Here is a 16,739-nt window from a genome sequence, read left to right on the forward strand (position 1 = left end):
TAAGCAAACTTTGCTGAACACCCAGCTCCTCTTTCTCAATGCTTCCTCCCATGAAAATGAGGTACGAGTGAGGCAATCACACCTCTCAGCCGCCGCCACGCGTAACTAAGTCCTCTTGGCCCCCGAGCCTGGCAGGGCCTGGACCCTCCATAGACCAGACGTGACCCGACACACGGCCACCAGCCTCCACAGTGCTCTCTTGCCAGGCTCTCTTCTCTGTTCTGTGCCTAGGGCCTGGGGTGAGAACGCTGGGACCAGGAGGCTGCTTAGGAGGCTGCTTAGAGAGACCTCGGCTCTGGGTTCCTTGTCAGGGTACATGAACCTCACACTGACCTGGCCCAGGGAGCTCAGTCCCAGCCTTGCTCAGCCAGCTCACTTCCTCTTGCCTAACTTGCTCCTCTTTATCACCCTTTTTAACTCAGCTGGGGTAGCAGGGAGCTCTGCCTGGGACTTCCTTCCCCTCTCAGGGCCTGCCTTTCTGCCCTAGGGGCCACTGTGGGCCTTTGTGCCACCCCTGAACAACTGTGGGACCCTCACCCAGGAAAGGGATTCCAAGATACTGAGACCAGTGGGGTGGATCTGGTAATAAGACCTCACAGGCTATGGCAGAAGCTCTGGAGCTGCTCTCTTCTCTCCTGCCCTCTGCCCTCAGAACTCATCCTCTCTCCCCTCCCTCCAAGCCTGCAGGCTCTCATCTCTCCTCCCTGCCTCCCTCCAGCTTTGTGCCCCTCTGGAGGCCCCTCTGGTGCCCCAGCAGTTCCCTGTTCCCTCCCAGGGATCAGGTTCCCTCTTGGTCTGTTTGAATGGATTTTGCAAGGGAAATCCTGGCCCTTTCCCAAAGACCCTACACCTGTCACCTGCAGCCATCCCTGCTCCTGCACCCAAGTCCTTCACCCTCTTGTCTGCCTTGAAAGATAATCCCTTTCCTCTCCGTCAGCCTGGGGAAAGACAAGAGACAGGCTCCTCTCCTGTCATGGGATTGGGGATGCCGCAAGGAAGGCAGAGATTTCAGTACTCCTTACTCTGATTCTGTGGATCTTGGGCTCTGAAGGCTGAGGCTCTAATCCACAGAATAGAGCCTCACCCATCTTTGGCCAGTGATGGCCATGCCTGGACCCCATTCTTGAGACAACCCCCCCATTGTAGCTTCAGTAGGGCCTGTATTCTCCTGCCCACATCCTACCTAGCAGCACTGAGAATGCAAGAAATCCACGCAGCAAGGGGAGCCAGGAAAACCTTCATCAAAGAGAACTTTGTTTTTTCTTTTAAAAATACACTTCGGTTTCTTAAAATGTGAAATGACAAAAATGTTGCATAAATTATGTTGGAGTGGCTATGGAGAAAAATCAGGGAGGTCACACGAATAGCCACTTTGGGAAATGGGGCTCCTGGGCTGAGCTGAGTAGCAGGCACCCCACAGTGCCCATCTCACACGCCCCCCCACCCCCAGTAGGGCAGAAGGTAGAAGGACAAGGGTGCCCCCTGGTGGGCACACTGGAAAGCACGTACCTCCAGGCAAGGAGGACTCTCAGGGAGATAGGTCACTGGTGGGTCCATATCCTGTGTGATCCACAGAGACAAGTTTGCTGGAGAGTTTGGCACGTGTGAGCTTTGGCGGCCAAGAAATTGTATTCAGTATAATGCCTCCCAAGAAGATCCTGGGGACTAGAACCCAAGAAGCAGGTCTGGAATTCTCAGGCTTACTTGGTGGTTTTGTGTGGGGACCCCATGCTGTGGTTTCCCAACCTGTTCATCAGAGATCAGTAGTGGAAACTGAACTCTGATCTTCGCCTGATAGCCAAGCAGGAGAGTCAGATTGGCCTGATATGGCCTGATACCATAACTTACCTGATAAAAGCACTGGGCTTTGGGAGCCTGGAGGATGAGGGCGCCTCTCAGGCCGACGGCTAGCTACTTTCAGAATGAAGATGCCTTGGTTGTTGAATCCTCAGGGGTTCGCTTCCCACACTGTCACAGGGAGTCAGGCTCACTGCTTCATGACCCCAGCCACTGACCATCTGTTTTATCTTGTGATACTTAACCTTCCTGTGCTGCCTCTTTCTCACCTATAAAGTGGGGATCATAATACCTCAAATGGCGTTGTAAGCTTTCAACAATATAATGTATGGAAAGTACTTAACATGGTGCCTGCCCCTGAGCTTAGTAGTATCATTATTGTTATTTATCACCGTTATTTATTAGCAGACACTGGCAAGGGAAATACAGTTCTCTACTTTGTCCTCAGTATATATGCAGTTCTTTCCACAAGTGTCTTCACTGACGTGCATTTTGGAGTGATTTTTTCTTTCTTTTTCTCAGCAGTTTGTGTGGATCGGGGACTGATTGATCTTCCCAGGGCAGGCAGAGTTAGGGGTGCTCCTAGTTGTGGACTTGAAGCAGGCTGTCCCCTGTTGAAGCTGGCAGACTGAACTCATGAAGTCATGAGCATGAGGACTCAAATCACGGACAAGGGCCAACCTCCTGCCACCTTTAACCACCACAATCCCACAGTGGATGAGGCAGGTGGGAGAGTGAGGACCAGGAGCCGTCCACCCATCCAGCTGTTTGTCCAGCAGTGGCTCCAGATCTAGCCACCCTCTGCACTTTGAGGGCTGGGTATGGACGAGGCAGCTGAGAGGCAGGTGCTGGGGTTCTGGTCCCTTGGGGAGGATAAGAAAGACTGTAAAGAGTTTTCTGCAAAAGCCCAGGGGGAAGACAGTGCCTGTCCTCCTATGCCAAGCCCTTCTAGAATCATAGAAGGAACCATCTGGGACTTAAATAATTCCCATGTGTATTTCCCTTTGTTTTGTTTTTGTTTTTGTTTTTTGTTTTTTTGTCGTCTTTTTTGTTTTTTTAGAGAGGGAGAGGGGCAGAAGGAGAGGGAGATCATCTTTTTTTTTCTTATAAATTTAAAAGAATTTTATAAATTTTTAAATTTATTTGAGAGAGAGCATATGTGGGGGTGGAGGGAGGGCAAGGTGGGGAGGCAAAGGAAGAGGGGAAGAACCCCAAGCCAACCCTGCTGTGTTGAGCTGGTCACGGGGCTCAGTCCCACAACCCGCGAAATCATGACCTGAGCCAAAATCAAGGGTCCACCGCTTAACTGACTGAGCCACCCAGGTGCCCCACTATGTGTTTCCCTTTTAAGTGCTGTCAAACTGGGGCTCCTGGGTGGCTCAGTGGGTTAAGCCGCTAACTTCGGCTCAGGTCCTGATCTCAGGGTCCTGGGATTGAGTCCCGCATCGGGCTCTCTGCTCAGCGGGGAGGCTGCTTCCCTCTCTCTCTCTCTCTCTGCCTGCCTCTCTGTCTACTTGTGATCTCTGTCTGTCAAGTAAACAAATAAAATCTTAAAAAAAAAAAAAATCATTTAAGTGCCGTCAAACTTACCTGAAGGAGTGAGCGCTGGGCCCACCCTCAAAACCCAGAGTTTCATCTCAGCCAGAGCCCTGAGATCTTGGCAAGTTACCTGAGCTCCCTGATCTATTAAGCTTTCAATTTGTTCTCAGATTCCTTCCAACTCTAAAAATCGTTCTCTTTCTAATCGAAGGGCCAACCTCGTCACTCTTTTCCCCTGCCTTTCCTCTGACAGGTGATAAACCTAGAGACGAGAGCTGCAGATGGCAGGAAAGTTTGACTCCTACCCCAGTAGGATGTTCTTGGACGCGGTTTTCATATTCTCTGCCTCTGTTTATCTCTGTGAGATGGATCAGTCTTTATGAGCGCAATGGGAGGAAGTTAGATGCTGTCCTTCTCCCGGTGGGCCGGGTGTGTGACGCGAAAGCGATGCTCTCAGAGCCGACCTTGTCGGCTGACTTTGTCCTTCCTCCTGGGCTGGCCCACCTTTTCTATCAGGGCCTGGGTCAAGGCACAGTGAACAAGCCCCTCACCTTTTTGCATAGCAGGAAGCCAGAGAGGATGGGAAATGTGTTGGGAGATATGCTCGGGATCCCAAAACTTCCTAACCCGCTGGATGGAGAGCAGCCTGAACCTCACAAGGTAAAAGGAACAGGGCTCAACGGAGAGATCTGGGCTGGGCTCCAAGGCACCAACTGTACAAGGACAGGGTGGGAAAGTGGCAGCTTAGCAGAGGCATGTGTGAATAAAACTGAGGGTTTTCGCCGACAGCCAGCTCCATATGAGTCAAATGAAAAGGCTGCTAGCTAAGCGGACAGCCTCTCGGGCTGCTGAATTAAAGGACTGAGCCCAGTGATTCTCCATCTTGGTATCTAACAGAATGGCCTGAGAAGCTCTGGGAATACTGGGAAACTGGCCGCATCCAGACCCTCTGAACCAGGACCTGGAATGGGTGGCTGGGGAGAGGGAAGCAAGGCGAGGCGTTCGGGTTTCTCAAGTGCTTGATCCTTGGCTCCAGCGAGCCGCTAGGGCTCGAGAACCAAGAAAGACTCAGCCCCTTCTTATTCTTGGCATGCGTGTCAGACCACAACCGAGATACGTGGGGGACCTCGGTTTAGGATGCTTTATCCTGAGGAAACACACAAGCTGGAGAACATTTGGTGAAGGGCAGTGAAGATGTAGGAAGCCCACACATGCTGTGAGGACTTAGAGAAAACCATAGCATGGAAGACAGCGGTGGTCCACGAGACCCACCTTCAGATGCTTAGCCTTGTCCTCTGGGGTCCTAAAGGTTAGAATCTTAGGGGACAGTCTTAGGTCAGGCTTCTCATGAAACATTATGAGACAGAGATTTGCTTGCGGGAAGTTTATTGGGAGGTGTTCTCGGAAGCAACACAACACCCTTGAGGGAGGGAAGGAATCAGGATTGGGGAGGGGGATAAGAATCAATCAAGGACACAGTCACCACAAAGGACACCTCCACGAGGAGCTTTAGGGTTGAGATGACCATTCAGAGGCAAGTTGAGATGGCCCTAACTGAAGCAAGAGGACTGGTCCTTTGAACCCCTGCACTGGCCAGTTTATCCCTAGGAAGGGCTCCTGAAGTCAGGCAAATCTCCCTTTGGCAGCTTAAGGAATTCCCCAGAGACAGACTCATCTCTCAGCCTTCAGGCCAGCACTTCTGGCAACATGGGGATAAGCTTCTTTGTCCCAAAGGCGGGATTTGGGTAGTAACCACAGCAATCATGGCAGGACCTACTGTGAGCAATTCAGACCTACTTGCTTCTGTGCTAAGCTCCCTCTACCTGGAATCACTCCTCCGGGATTCTGGTGATTGTTTTCCCTGGGAAACTTACAAGAAGGTGAGTGGAATGAACTATGGCCCCCACTACTGCAGCTTATCTTGTGACATAACATATTCAGCGCCCCCCCACTCCCCAACCATTACCCATTCTAGATTCTCTTTGCTGTCAACTTGTCTATGGGTCTAGTTGTCTTACCTGGTAAAATGACTCAGATCCTCATTCAAGAGATATGAGCCTCTAATCACCATATCCTCCTCAAACGAGGCTGCTGCATTTCCCTACTACTGTCAAAATTGGGCAAGTGGGTACCAAGAGATATCCTAGCAGATGACCAGGGTGCCGAACCTATTTTTCCTGACCCCATTGTAGCAGCAAATTTATCACTTCCAAAGGATCAGAGTCAAGTACCTCTATGAGAATGTGACTTTTTTTTTTTTTTTTAAACTACTGGTCTTTTGGCACAAGGAGTTTGAAGGACAGAAAGCAGCCATACTAAAAGTTTATGGGATTCTTGTTCTATCCCTTGGTGGAAGTGTTCTACATCTGGGAACCAGATTCTCTAAACCTAGAGAGCCTGGAACTGTAGGAATAGGAACCACAAATTTCCCCAAAAGAGTCACTGGGAGTGATGTTAAGTGGGGTTATTCCTCCTTCCACCCCTGGTTTTGTAGACCTCTCGATCATACTCACTGGCTATATTACAGTTATTGAATAGGGTACACACTTCATCCTGGAACAGGGTGTCCCATCATCTCTAAAATGGCCCTTCACCTGCACCTTTGAAAGGCTGTTCTTTTACTCTGCCAGCTCAAGTGGGCGGCAAAGTACATGAGGGTCCCAGAAGATTCCACGATCTTTTGCCCACTCTTGCTCTGTTACTATGTTATGTGAGATTCCATGTCAGTAAATGGAATTCTCTTTAAGCCCTCAGAGAGTGGTACTGATTGAGGTCTTTGGCAAGAAAGAGAAATCCATATCCGGAACATGTGCTGATTCAAATCAAGATTAATCACCAGCCTTCCAGAGATGAGCAGGTCCAATGTAGTCAACTTGTTACCAAGTAGCTGGTTGACCATCAGTTGCTGGCAGGTTGAACATCTGGCAGCCACAATTGGCAGATCAGCCTTGGTGAGTGGGAGCCCATTCTGTTGGACCCACCCTTACCACCATAGACAGGATGCCTGTGTGTGGCCTCCTCTGTGCCAACATGGCCGCTTTATTCATGTGCCCATTGTGCCAACGTGAATGGTTGATGACAGAGGCTGGCAAACATCTCCTAGCCAAGTCCTTCTATTTACTTGGTTATTTAATGTCTCGTCTGGTGGAGGCTCTCAGATAGACATTTATTATTAACATGCAATATATAGATCTTCACGCTTTGTGCTCACTCATACATCCACATGCCTTTCTCTGAGACCTTCATGTTCCCATTTCCCCAAGATTGCTTTTTCTAAGCCTCTAACCAACATTTGTATAGCTTATGAGCCTATACGTATGTTTACCCAGGGCCACTCTTCTGGGGAGCCCTGATGATGATTCAGATCCCCAGATATCAATATAATTCAAACACCGCATGACCTTAAAATGTTTGGCTATGGGCGTCTGGGTGGCTCAGTTAGTTAAGCGTCTGCCTCTGGCTCAGGTCATGATCCCGGAGTCCCAGGATGGAGTCCCATACTGAGCTCCCTGCTAGGTGGGGAGTCAGCTTCTCCATCTAACCCTTCCCCTTCTCATGCGCTCTCTCTCTCGCAAATAAATAAAAATCTTTGATTTTAAAAATGGCATTTCACTTTCCCTAGTGTACAATTACCCAAGTAAATGGCCATGGGACCCTTTGGGGAAGGACTAGTGAAATCATTGCTGTATGGCTATGGTATTAAAAAGCCTTCTTTGGGGTGCCTGGGTGGCTCAGTGAGTTAAAGCCTCTGCCTTCGGCTCAGGTCATAATCCCGGGGTCCTGGGATCAAGCCCCACATTGGGCTCTCTGCTCAGCGGCAAGCCTGCTTCCCCTTCTCTCTCTCTGCCTGCCTCTCTGCCTACTTGTGATCTCTGCCTGTCAAATAAATAAATAAATAATCTTTAAAAAGCCATCCTCATAGGGCCCTACCCTCTCCTTCAGGCAATAAGCTCTAGATCTGGGGGCGCCTGGGTGGCTCAGTGGGTTAAAGCCTCTGCCTTCAGCTCAGGTCATGATCCCGGGGTCCTGGGATCAAGCCCCACGTCGGGCTCTCTGCTTAGCAGGGAGCCTGCTTCCCTCTTTAAAAGAAAAAAAAAAAATGGTTCTAGATCTGAAAATTGAATCAGATCTGGAAACTGGACAAGGTGTTGTGACTTTATACCGGAACAACGTCCATCAGTCTCCTGGCCTTTCATCCTTGATTTCTTTTCATTGTACAGCTCAGCAATTTTGTGTGTGGTCTGCAGATTCTTGGAGGTCCTGCAGACAACTGGAGGCCATTTCCCAAGGTTAAAATTATACTAGGATGTAATTTGCCTTTTTCACTGCCTAGACATTTGCACTCACAGTGCAAAAGCAATGGTGGATAGATCTTCCGACACCTTAACAAAGCAAGGCTGTGACACGAAGCTGTTTTGGTTGTTCATTGTGAAGACAGACAGAAGAAAGAAGGAAACAAAGAGGGAATGGGGGAGGGGCGTGGAGAAAGGGAAGGAAAAACGAAAGAAGAGTCAGTTTCACTTAAAACTGTTCTTAATGAAGCAATGAAAATTGCTAAAATTTATTAAATCATGACCCTTAAATACATGTCTTTTAAATATTCTCTGGGTGTCCACCAGTCTCCATAGAGTGTACAGCTCTTGATCTCAGGGTTGTGAGTACGAGCCCCACATTAGATGTAGAGATTACTTAAAAATTAAAAAAAAAAAATCTGTTAGGGGTGCCTGGGTGGCTCAGTCATTTAAGTGTCCAGCTCGTGACCTCAGCTCATTTCTTGATCTCAGGGTTGTGAGTTCAAGCCTCACCTTAGGCTCCACGCTGGGCGTGGAACCTACTTACAAACAAAAATATTATTGAAAAAAAATATTCTCTGTTATTAAATGGGAAGTACTGTACTGCATGCACTGCATACTGTACTCTTATGCACCACTGAGTTACGAGCTGTACAATTTTTTTTTTCATGGAAGACCATTTTCGCTTGAAATAATAACTTGACAGATAAACTGTGGTTGTTAAGACTTTGTTATTTGGCAGACTTTTTTTCTAATTCAAACCAACTAAGCCTGCTCCTTTGAGGAAAACAATGGAGAGTACTTGTGACTCATTTTAAAATTTGAACTTTTCAGTGAAAATTAGGATTTTAGAAAACTTATATGCACTACCCTGAGTTTGACAGAATCCAATAAGTTTTTCTGACATTAACAAATAAAACTTTTAATATTATATAATGGATTGTATCAATATTTGACAGATCAATATAATCCAATGAGCCAGTGTTTTCCAGATGACCAAAGAAGGAGGTTATAAAACTATATATGGGTAGAAGAGCCATTCATAGTGCAGGTAGATTAATACACTTTAATGTGATTGAATTCATTGATATAGTTTCATATTCTACATTACAACTACCACTTAAGAAAATACTACTTGTTGAGTTTTGGTGTAGTCTCAAATTATGTGAAAAGGCTATTAAAATGCTGCTATCTTTCACAACCACATATCTGGGTCAGGCCAGATTTTCTTCATATATTTTAACCAAAACAACATATTGCCAATAGAAGCAGATATGAGAATCCAGATGTCTTCTATAAAACCACTTTTAAGAGATTTGCAAAAACATGAAAAAAGCCACTCTTTCACTAACTTTTTTCCTTCCATAAATACAGTAATATGTCTTTCTTTTTTTTTTTTTAAGATTTTGTTTATTTATTTGATGGAGACTCAATGAGAAGGGGAACACAAGCAGATAGTGGGAGAAGGAGAAGCAGGCTTCACACTGAGCAGGGAGCCTAATGCGGGGCTCGATCCTAGAACCCTGGAGTCATGACCTGAGCTGAAGGCAAACGCTTAATGACTGAGCCACCCAGGTGGCCCTGAAGTTACTTTTCATAAAAATATACTATTGATGTTAACATAATGGGCCAATTATTTTTTAATCAATTGGTAAGTATTTTATAAATTTCTCAGTCTTATTTCTAATGAGATAGTATCAATAGACATAATCCATATAAACAAAAGCTCTTTGGAGATGTCAGTTTCAAGAGTGAAATCGATCTTGTGATCAAAAGGTTTGAGAACCACTGGCATGATTTGAGCAAAACCATTGCTGGCTGCCTATCTAGTTTGCCCTAGGGATGCTCTGTTCTATTCCCTGTCTGCTTAGCTCTTCCGTCAGGACCTTCCACTGCATCCAACTTGCTGCTCATCACTGTAGTGTACCAACCTCTGGCTTCTATTAGTTCATGGTCCTATCACCCCCCATCACTATCAAAGAGCCAGTTCTGTAATGGCCTCTTGCTGCCAGACCTGACTTTCAGAGGACAGCCAAACAGCTTCTCCCAGTGTGTTCCTCTTTGCTTTGATAACCAGAGTATCCTATGGGCCTTCCTGCAGGACTGGCGTGGGTTTCTGGCCTTACACAGAGTACCGACCATAGCAGGCTCACTTCTCTGAGCTTTCCAAAGCCTTCTTCCATCCTCTGCTATGGCAGTTCTGGCATTTCCTTTTCCCTTGGCTGACCATTGCCTTTCTCTGTCTCCCAGGATCCTTGTCAGGGTACAAAATCCTATTTCACCTGAGAGTGCTCCCATATCAATAAACTCTCCTTTTTTTTTTTTTTTTTTAAACTTAATATTCCAGTTCAGCTCCCCACGGATCCAGCCTACACACCCTCTCCTGGCTCCTACCACTCCATGTTGGCCACTTTTGTAGCTGCTTTTGTAGCTTGCCCATATCGCCCTCTTCCTTCCCTAGCATGCCTCTGAACATCCCTGGCAGAGTAGAGCAGGGGTCAGAACCCCCTAGGGTCAGAAGGACTCACGTTTGAATTCTATCTAGCTATGTGACCTTGAGCAACTTACTTAACTTCTTTGAGGCTGTTTCTTCATCTCAAAAATGGAGATAAAGAGTAATTGCTTTCTAGATTGTTGTGAGACAAATGAGATGAGGAAAGGAAGGGCTAAATCTGGAGCCAGCACATAATAAGGGCAAGGATATTGCTACTGTTACAATGGGTCAGAACTTTCTAAAGCTTAAAAGGCTGCCTTATAGAGCGGACAATAAGGTACACTATCAGGGATACTGTCTTAGCTGCTGCTGAGAGGGCGCCATAGAGATGTTGTGGAGAAGGTTCTAGGGCCCTTGGGGGTATAACAAAAGATGACCTTTGGGACCCATTCTGTCCCCAAGCTGCCTTGATTTTCTGATTTCTCTGACTGCTTACTCTTGGTTGGGGAGAGGCACTTAGAGAAGCATGTTCACTTTCAGGCCACTAGGGGGCCATTGAGTTGACTGCAACAGGAATACACTAATGGTTTCTTAATGGCTCAGGCACCAGGGAGATCAGGCTCAATTATATCTGAAAGCATTTTGAGTTCCTAGGGTAAAAGACACTCTGTAAATCCAGATAATAAATAGGGCTTATTGATGACAGGTTAAAGAATCTGGCACTGTTTCGTTTGGAGAAAAATAGGGTGAGAAGAATTGAATAAGGGCTTTGAATATATTTATTCCTTAGCATAGAAAAACGTGACATGCTGTTTTCCTACCCCACTGGGAACCAAGCAAGAGGAAAGTTTACTTTGCAACAGAAGAAACATGGAGTACACTCAAGAAAGAGAATGGAAGGAGGCTTTGGGCTGGCCTTACTTGGAACCTTCCAAAATAATTCACCTTGGTATAGTTGACCTGATCAGTTCTGCCAGGAAGACCAGAAAGCAGGCAAGAGAAGAGAGGACAACTTGGAGAGACAATTCAGAGATTTTAACTTCACAGGCCTCTCTGCTGGGTGAGCTGGGAACAACCTAGGAGCAGGACAGAGAAGGAGTGGTGGTCTTTTCCCCTAACAGCCCACAAAAAGAAATTAACACTCCAAATTTCCGATGTCCTTAAAATTTCTCAGAGAGTACAAAGGCAAGCTAGGCTATTCCTGGAAATAGCATGCAATTGACCACTGCTAGTGGCAGACTCACACCTGCGTCTCAGGAATGAGAGAGAGAGGGGCTGAGTTACAGGCCCATGGTTTAAGCAGCTGATCAAGAACCTCAGCTCTGGTAGCCCTTGGCCTCTGTTTGGCTGAGGTCGTGGGCAGGAATGCTGGGGAGGAGCTTCCTTATAAAGGCACAGGTGTCTGGAAGGCAAAGATTCTTGTGGAGGAGGAAGGAAAATGGGAAGGGCAGAGAGGGTCCTGTCCCACAGAGTCAGGAGCCAGGAGTCAGTCTCACACATGAAGGGGGCCTGTGTCACACACAGGATCCCATCACCACTACAGCCCTCTCCCCGACACACCATCCACAGGCACAGTCTCACATACCCACTAAGACACCCAGGCAGCCTGCACACCCAGCTCCAGGAACACAGGAAGTAGAATTCAGGGAGGAGGGAACCATGAATTCTGGAAAGCCTTCTACAGAGGGAGTGGGGAGAACAGAAAGCTGGAGAGAGGAGGGCAGAAGGACCAGGGAGGCACAGGGGAAAGCAGCTACTGAGACTCCGAGCTAAGTGAGGGGATGTCATCACCTTGGTGAGGGGATGTCAACAACAGCCCAGACCCCCAGGCCCAGAGGGAATCAGAGAGCAGAAATTTTCTGAGAGCCACCGTTTCAGTGCACCTCCTTGAGTCCAAAGCTGGGAGTCGGAAGTCCCCCAAAAGCGGGATCTGGGACCTGTTGCGAACTTGGGGACTAAGATGGGAGGCGAGTCTGGAGAGCCCACCTTAGCACGGGGTTCTGTCCCAGAAACTTTAAAAAGGTCTGCGCACCGTGACCCGGGCTCTAAGAGAACGAGGGAGAAAATCGGGAAGATTTCACAAAAGCCCCAAACCCCAGCCGCGGCCAAAGACGGTGGGGGAGGAGAGGAGAGGACGCGATCAGTTGATCAGTTGTGACCGCAGTGAGTATTCCAGGCTCCTTAGCTGCCTGGGTGGGATGTGGGCCAGGCCCACTAGGAGTGAAGGGGTCCAGGAGACCCGCTCCTAAGGTACATGGAGCGGGGTATGAGCCGAGAGCATAAGCGTGTTATCGCCCCCACTTTGTGGGGCGCAGGCTTGAGGAACGCAGCCCTTGCTGCCGTTCCATCTGTCACTTCGGACAGTCTGGAGCGGAGGGTAGAGGCGCCAGAGTTGACAGCTCCTTGCTCAGACCGCCCCCCCACACTCCCTTTCCAGTTCCGCACTCCGCCCCAAACTGCGCCGTTCCCCTTTTAAAGAAGCGCCCCGGGCTCTCATCCTCGTCGCGCCAGCCCGCGCTGGGCTGCGGCGCCGTTGCCCTTTTAAGAACCAGCCTCCTTTAACTCTCTCCTAACGGGGCGTCCCGGCGGGGCTCGCGGCGCCCGACAGAAGCCCGCCTCCCGCGCGGCACTTCCGGACCCCGGTGTCGCCCTTTTAAGAGGCAGCCCCCAGCAGCGTTCCCCCCGCCCCCTGGTGCCGGCGCGCGAGGTGGGGGAGCCGTGCTGGAGCGGAGCGCGCCGTCCGCGCGGCCACTGGAGACCGGGCGGCCGGCGGCCGGGCAGGCGGCGGCAGCAGCAGCGGATGGGGACGCGGAGCCGGGCGGCTGTGGCGGCTGTGGCTGTGGCGGCGGCGGGGAAGCAGCTGACGGGCCGGCGGCGGCGGCGGCGCTGGCGGCAGTGACTGGTCCAGGCCCCGGCGGCGGCTGCAGCGACGCGGTGGAGGGCTGCGGGCGGGCAGCGTGAGGAGCGGCGGCGGAGCGCGGAGCTGCCGGGAGCGGAGGGCGCCGGGCCGCCCCTTGTCCAGTCCTCGCAGGCCGCCAGGCCCCCTCCAGCCGGGGCCGTGGAGCACCGGGGCAAAGGCCGGGGGCCCCTCATGAAGGAGCGCGACGCGGCCCCGGCCGAGCGGGGCAAGCCGGCCACCTACACCGGGGACAAGAAGGCGAAGATGGCGGCCAAGACCAACAAGAAGTGGGTCCGGCTCGCCACCGTGTTCGCCTACGTGCTCTCCGTGTCGCTGGCCGCCATCGTGCTCGCCGTCTACTACAGCCTCATCTGGCAGCCGGTGGGCGCCGGGACCTCGGGGGGAGCCGCCGGCCCGCCCCCCGGCGGCTCCAACGCCACCGGCCCGTCCGGGACTTCGGGGGCGGCGGCGGGGCCCAATGCCACGGGGTCGTCCCGCCGCGAGGCACCGCGCGACGCGCCCCCGCTGCAGGCGGCGCGGCCCATGCCTCCGGAGCCCTCTGCCGACAGTCCCCTGGCCGGGCCGCTGGAGCGGCCTCGGGGGCTGGAAGAGGACGAGGAGGAAGCGGCGGCGGCGCCGGGGAGTCGTTGAACCCCTGTGCGCCAGGGGCGGCCGGGAACAAGTCTCCCCTCCCCAAGCCCGGAGGCAGGACTTTGCAGCAGGATGGGGCGGGGAGCCCGCGGGAGTGACCCCCACGGGAGTGAACGCCCTCCCTTCCCCGCAACGATCGCCAGCTCGCCCCGGGAGCGGGTGGCCTACAGCCCGATCTTCAGCCAAGGGACCACGATTCGCCGGGGGCTCGGGGTTTGGTCTTCCCAGGACCGTGCTGCGCCAGGGCCCTGAGCCATAAAGGGAATGGGGGGAGGGGTGGGGAGATCCCTGCTCCGAACCCTTTTTCGCCGCTAGCTCTTGTGTATCCTATGTGCACGAGTGACTCGGGCTTTCCCCCAAGACTCAGGGGAAGGAGGGAGCTATAGGGGCTCTTTAATAAGCTGAAGCTCTCGCAAGGAGGGCACCAAAAGTAGTGGAGCTCAGGTACGTCAACCTAGTTGCAGTGGCCACAGATGCATTTAATTTATCCATCCCTGTATATAGTTGTTGACATATGCACTAGAAGCTATAATTACACAGAACTGTATGTATCCTCCCACAACCCTGGGTAGCTACCCACTGATGGGGTCATGCAAGGGCTATTTGCTGGCCCCCAAAGTGCAGCTAGCCAGAAGGGCACAAACACTGTTGGTTTTTTTTTCATCACCCATTCTATTCCCCTTACTTCAGAAAGATAGGTTTATGACCCAAAAGAGTATAATCATCCTTAGACTTGAAAGGACAGTGGAAAACCTTAGAAGTAGAAGCCGTTTCGGGAGGGTGGAGAACGAACTAATCCCCTCCTCTTCCCACCCTAGTGCCCCCACGGAAGAGGCTTCCTGTTGCGGCCCTGACTATCTGGATATGGGCCAGGGAAGAAGGAAGGGGTAAGAGCAATGCCTCTGTGCTTCAGTCCTTGGCCTTCTCACAGAGTTCTTTTAGGAAGAGCAAGCTTTTGTAAGTAGAGTGGCTCACAAGTGTTTTTATTTTATTGTCCACTCCTCAAGATCTTGTCTTGTTCCAGTAATCACCCTTGCCTGCCTTCTTCCCTGAGCCTGTGACAGTATAGCCCTTCAATTAGGCTGAAATCTGTGTGAAACCAGAGCTCTGAGCACATTTTCTGGTTTTGCGTTGTATTCACAGAACCAGAAAGGCTTAAAGGTGGGCTTCAAGCTCAGGATTGTGCTGTGATAGCCAGTTAATAGACCAGCCATGGGAAATTTACCTTGGTTTGTCTTTACCTCTCCTGATAAACCCTACTTACACGCAGCCTATACTTTGACGGAGATGAGAAACACCAAGGAAAGTGACATCTGTATAGTTCTGGGATAGCAAGAATTATACATCCTCAATTTGGATTTCATTTCCTTCTGCCACTTGTTTTTAGGCAATGAGTGTGGGTAGTGACAAGATATCAAACCCCTTAGTGTTTCCTTTTTGGGAAATTAGGCACTTTAAAAAAACAAAAAGACAAAAACTTATCCACCTGAGTCCTAAAACAGTTTGTCTCCAGTTTTCTGGCCTACACTCTAGTTAGCTCTGATCCAAGTTTACAGAACCACAAGTCTTGCTTTAAGCCATGTTGCGGGCAAGGTAACAGCAGCTGAGCTGGTATAGCCTAGGAGCAGGCTGGTAGCACCCCCAGGGTGTCTTGGCTGGAGGAGATTTCTGAGCAGCTGATGTGACTTTGGTCATTAGGAAGCCTTTGAGGCCTTTTTAAATTTTTGGTGGGTGTCTGGGGGTGGGGAAGAAACATAAAATGCCACTTTATAACTCCAATAATAGCCTGTAATTTATATTTATTGTGTGAATTTTTAGTCTTCTATTTTAATAATTTGTAAATTGATCTCTTATTCTAAGAATCCTTTGAATTTGCAGGAGGACATCTGGGAATCTAGTCCCCTGTCCCCATCCCTGCATTCTGGACTGTTGAATCCACTTTGAGATGGATCAAAGAGTCTAGAGAGACCACTCGTAGGTCCAGCTGCTGGCCTCCTGACTCTAAAGCCTTCACTGGAATTGGGACATTAGCTCCAGCTCTAGCTGTGAACATGACCAGAGACATTATTTATAATTCAGCCATTTAAGATATACCTGTCCTCAAAAAGTCCTGTATATTTTTTAAAAGTTTTATTTTTCAGGTGAACAAAAATACATTCTAAGAACTCTACATAAGCCTGTGTAAGTTGACCATTTCTTTTTCGTACTCCTTGGGGAAGGAGTAGAGGTTGGAAGAAGAGATGGTCTGCGAGGTGGTGGATGGATGTTGATGAATAGGTATAGGAGGAAAAAGTAATTGCTCTGATGTTCTCTGTGCCTGATGGCCTGACGGAATTGATTAGTGAAGGGTAACAGGAATGCATCTTAGTCGGGAAGCAATCATAGGGTCAGATGAACCATGATAGCTAGCTCAGCCACCTTTTACGAGCCTTCAAAAACCTTGAAAAGGTTCTGCTTTTTTTAGGATTTTTAAATTTTTTTTTTTTTTTTTTTTAATTTGAGAGAGAGAGATAGAGCACAAGCAGGGAGAGGGAGAAGCAGACTCCCTGATGAGCAGGGAGCCTGATCCCAGGACGACCCTGGGATCATGACCCTAGCTGAAGGCAGATGCTTTACTGACTCAGCCACCCAGGAGCCCCTAAAAGGTTCTGCTTTTAAAAGACTCTGAGCAGCAGATGCTTAGCTGGGGAAGCTTAGGGACCAGTGAGTATAGATACTAAGAATTATTACCAGGAGGAAAAAAAAAAAAAAAGAATTCTTACGAACACTGAGCTGGCTGAGAGCTGGGGTGAGGCTGAGCCACCTGCTAGCATCACTGTTCTCACCAGTGAACCACCAGTTGAAGCCGAACACCAGGAGAAACGTGCTGTGCCCCCCCCCCCCCCCGCAGTGGTTGGTCAGAGCTTTGACAGGGGAGCAGGTGAGAGAGCCAAATGGCTGAGAGAAGGTGTAGGTTGCTTCAGAGGGGAGGCTTTTTCTCCCCCTAAAGCAAACAATAAAAGACATGTGGGTGAAAGCAAAATATGAGGGATTAGTTATGCTGCAAAATACAGGGCACACAGTTGAGCTGAGCTCATTATTAGACAATGCTGCCCAGTACAAAGAAGAGTGAGAAGCCAGTGTCGGT

At 49.7% G+C, this 16,739-nt stretch overlaps 1 protein-coding gene and 1 long non-coding RNA gene across 2 annotated transcripts in view; both read left to right on the forward strand.

The window, feature by feature from the left end:
• The window catches only part of LOC131836109 (uncharacterized), a 54,894-nt gene that overhangs the window by 9,740 nt on the left and 28,415 nt on the right, over window positions 1-16,739 (forward strand). The gene's annotated exons all lie outside the window — the stretch shown is intronic.
• INAFM2 (InaF motif containing 2) lies at window positions 12,570-15,787 on the forward strand. The gene has a single exon (XM_059181157.1). The coding sequence runs from the start codon at window positions 13,154-13,156 to the stop codon at window positions 13,610-13,612; it is 459 nt and encodes a 152-aa protein (XP_059037140.1). The 5' UTR covers window positions 12,570-13,153; the 3' UTR covers window positions 13,613-15,787.

Source organism: Mustela lutreola, chromosome 7, assembly GCF_030435805.1.
Source record: "Mustela lutreola isolate mMusLut2 chromosome 7, mMusLut2.pri, whole genome shotgun sequence".
Lineage (NCBI taxonomy): Eukaryota > Metazoa > Chordata > Mammalia > Carnivora > Mustelidae > Mustela > Mustela lutreola.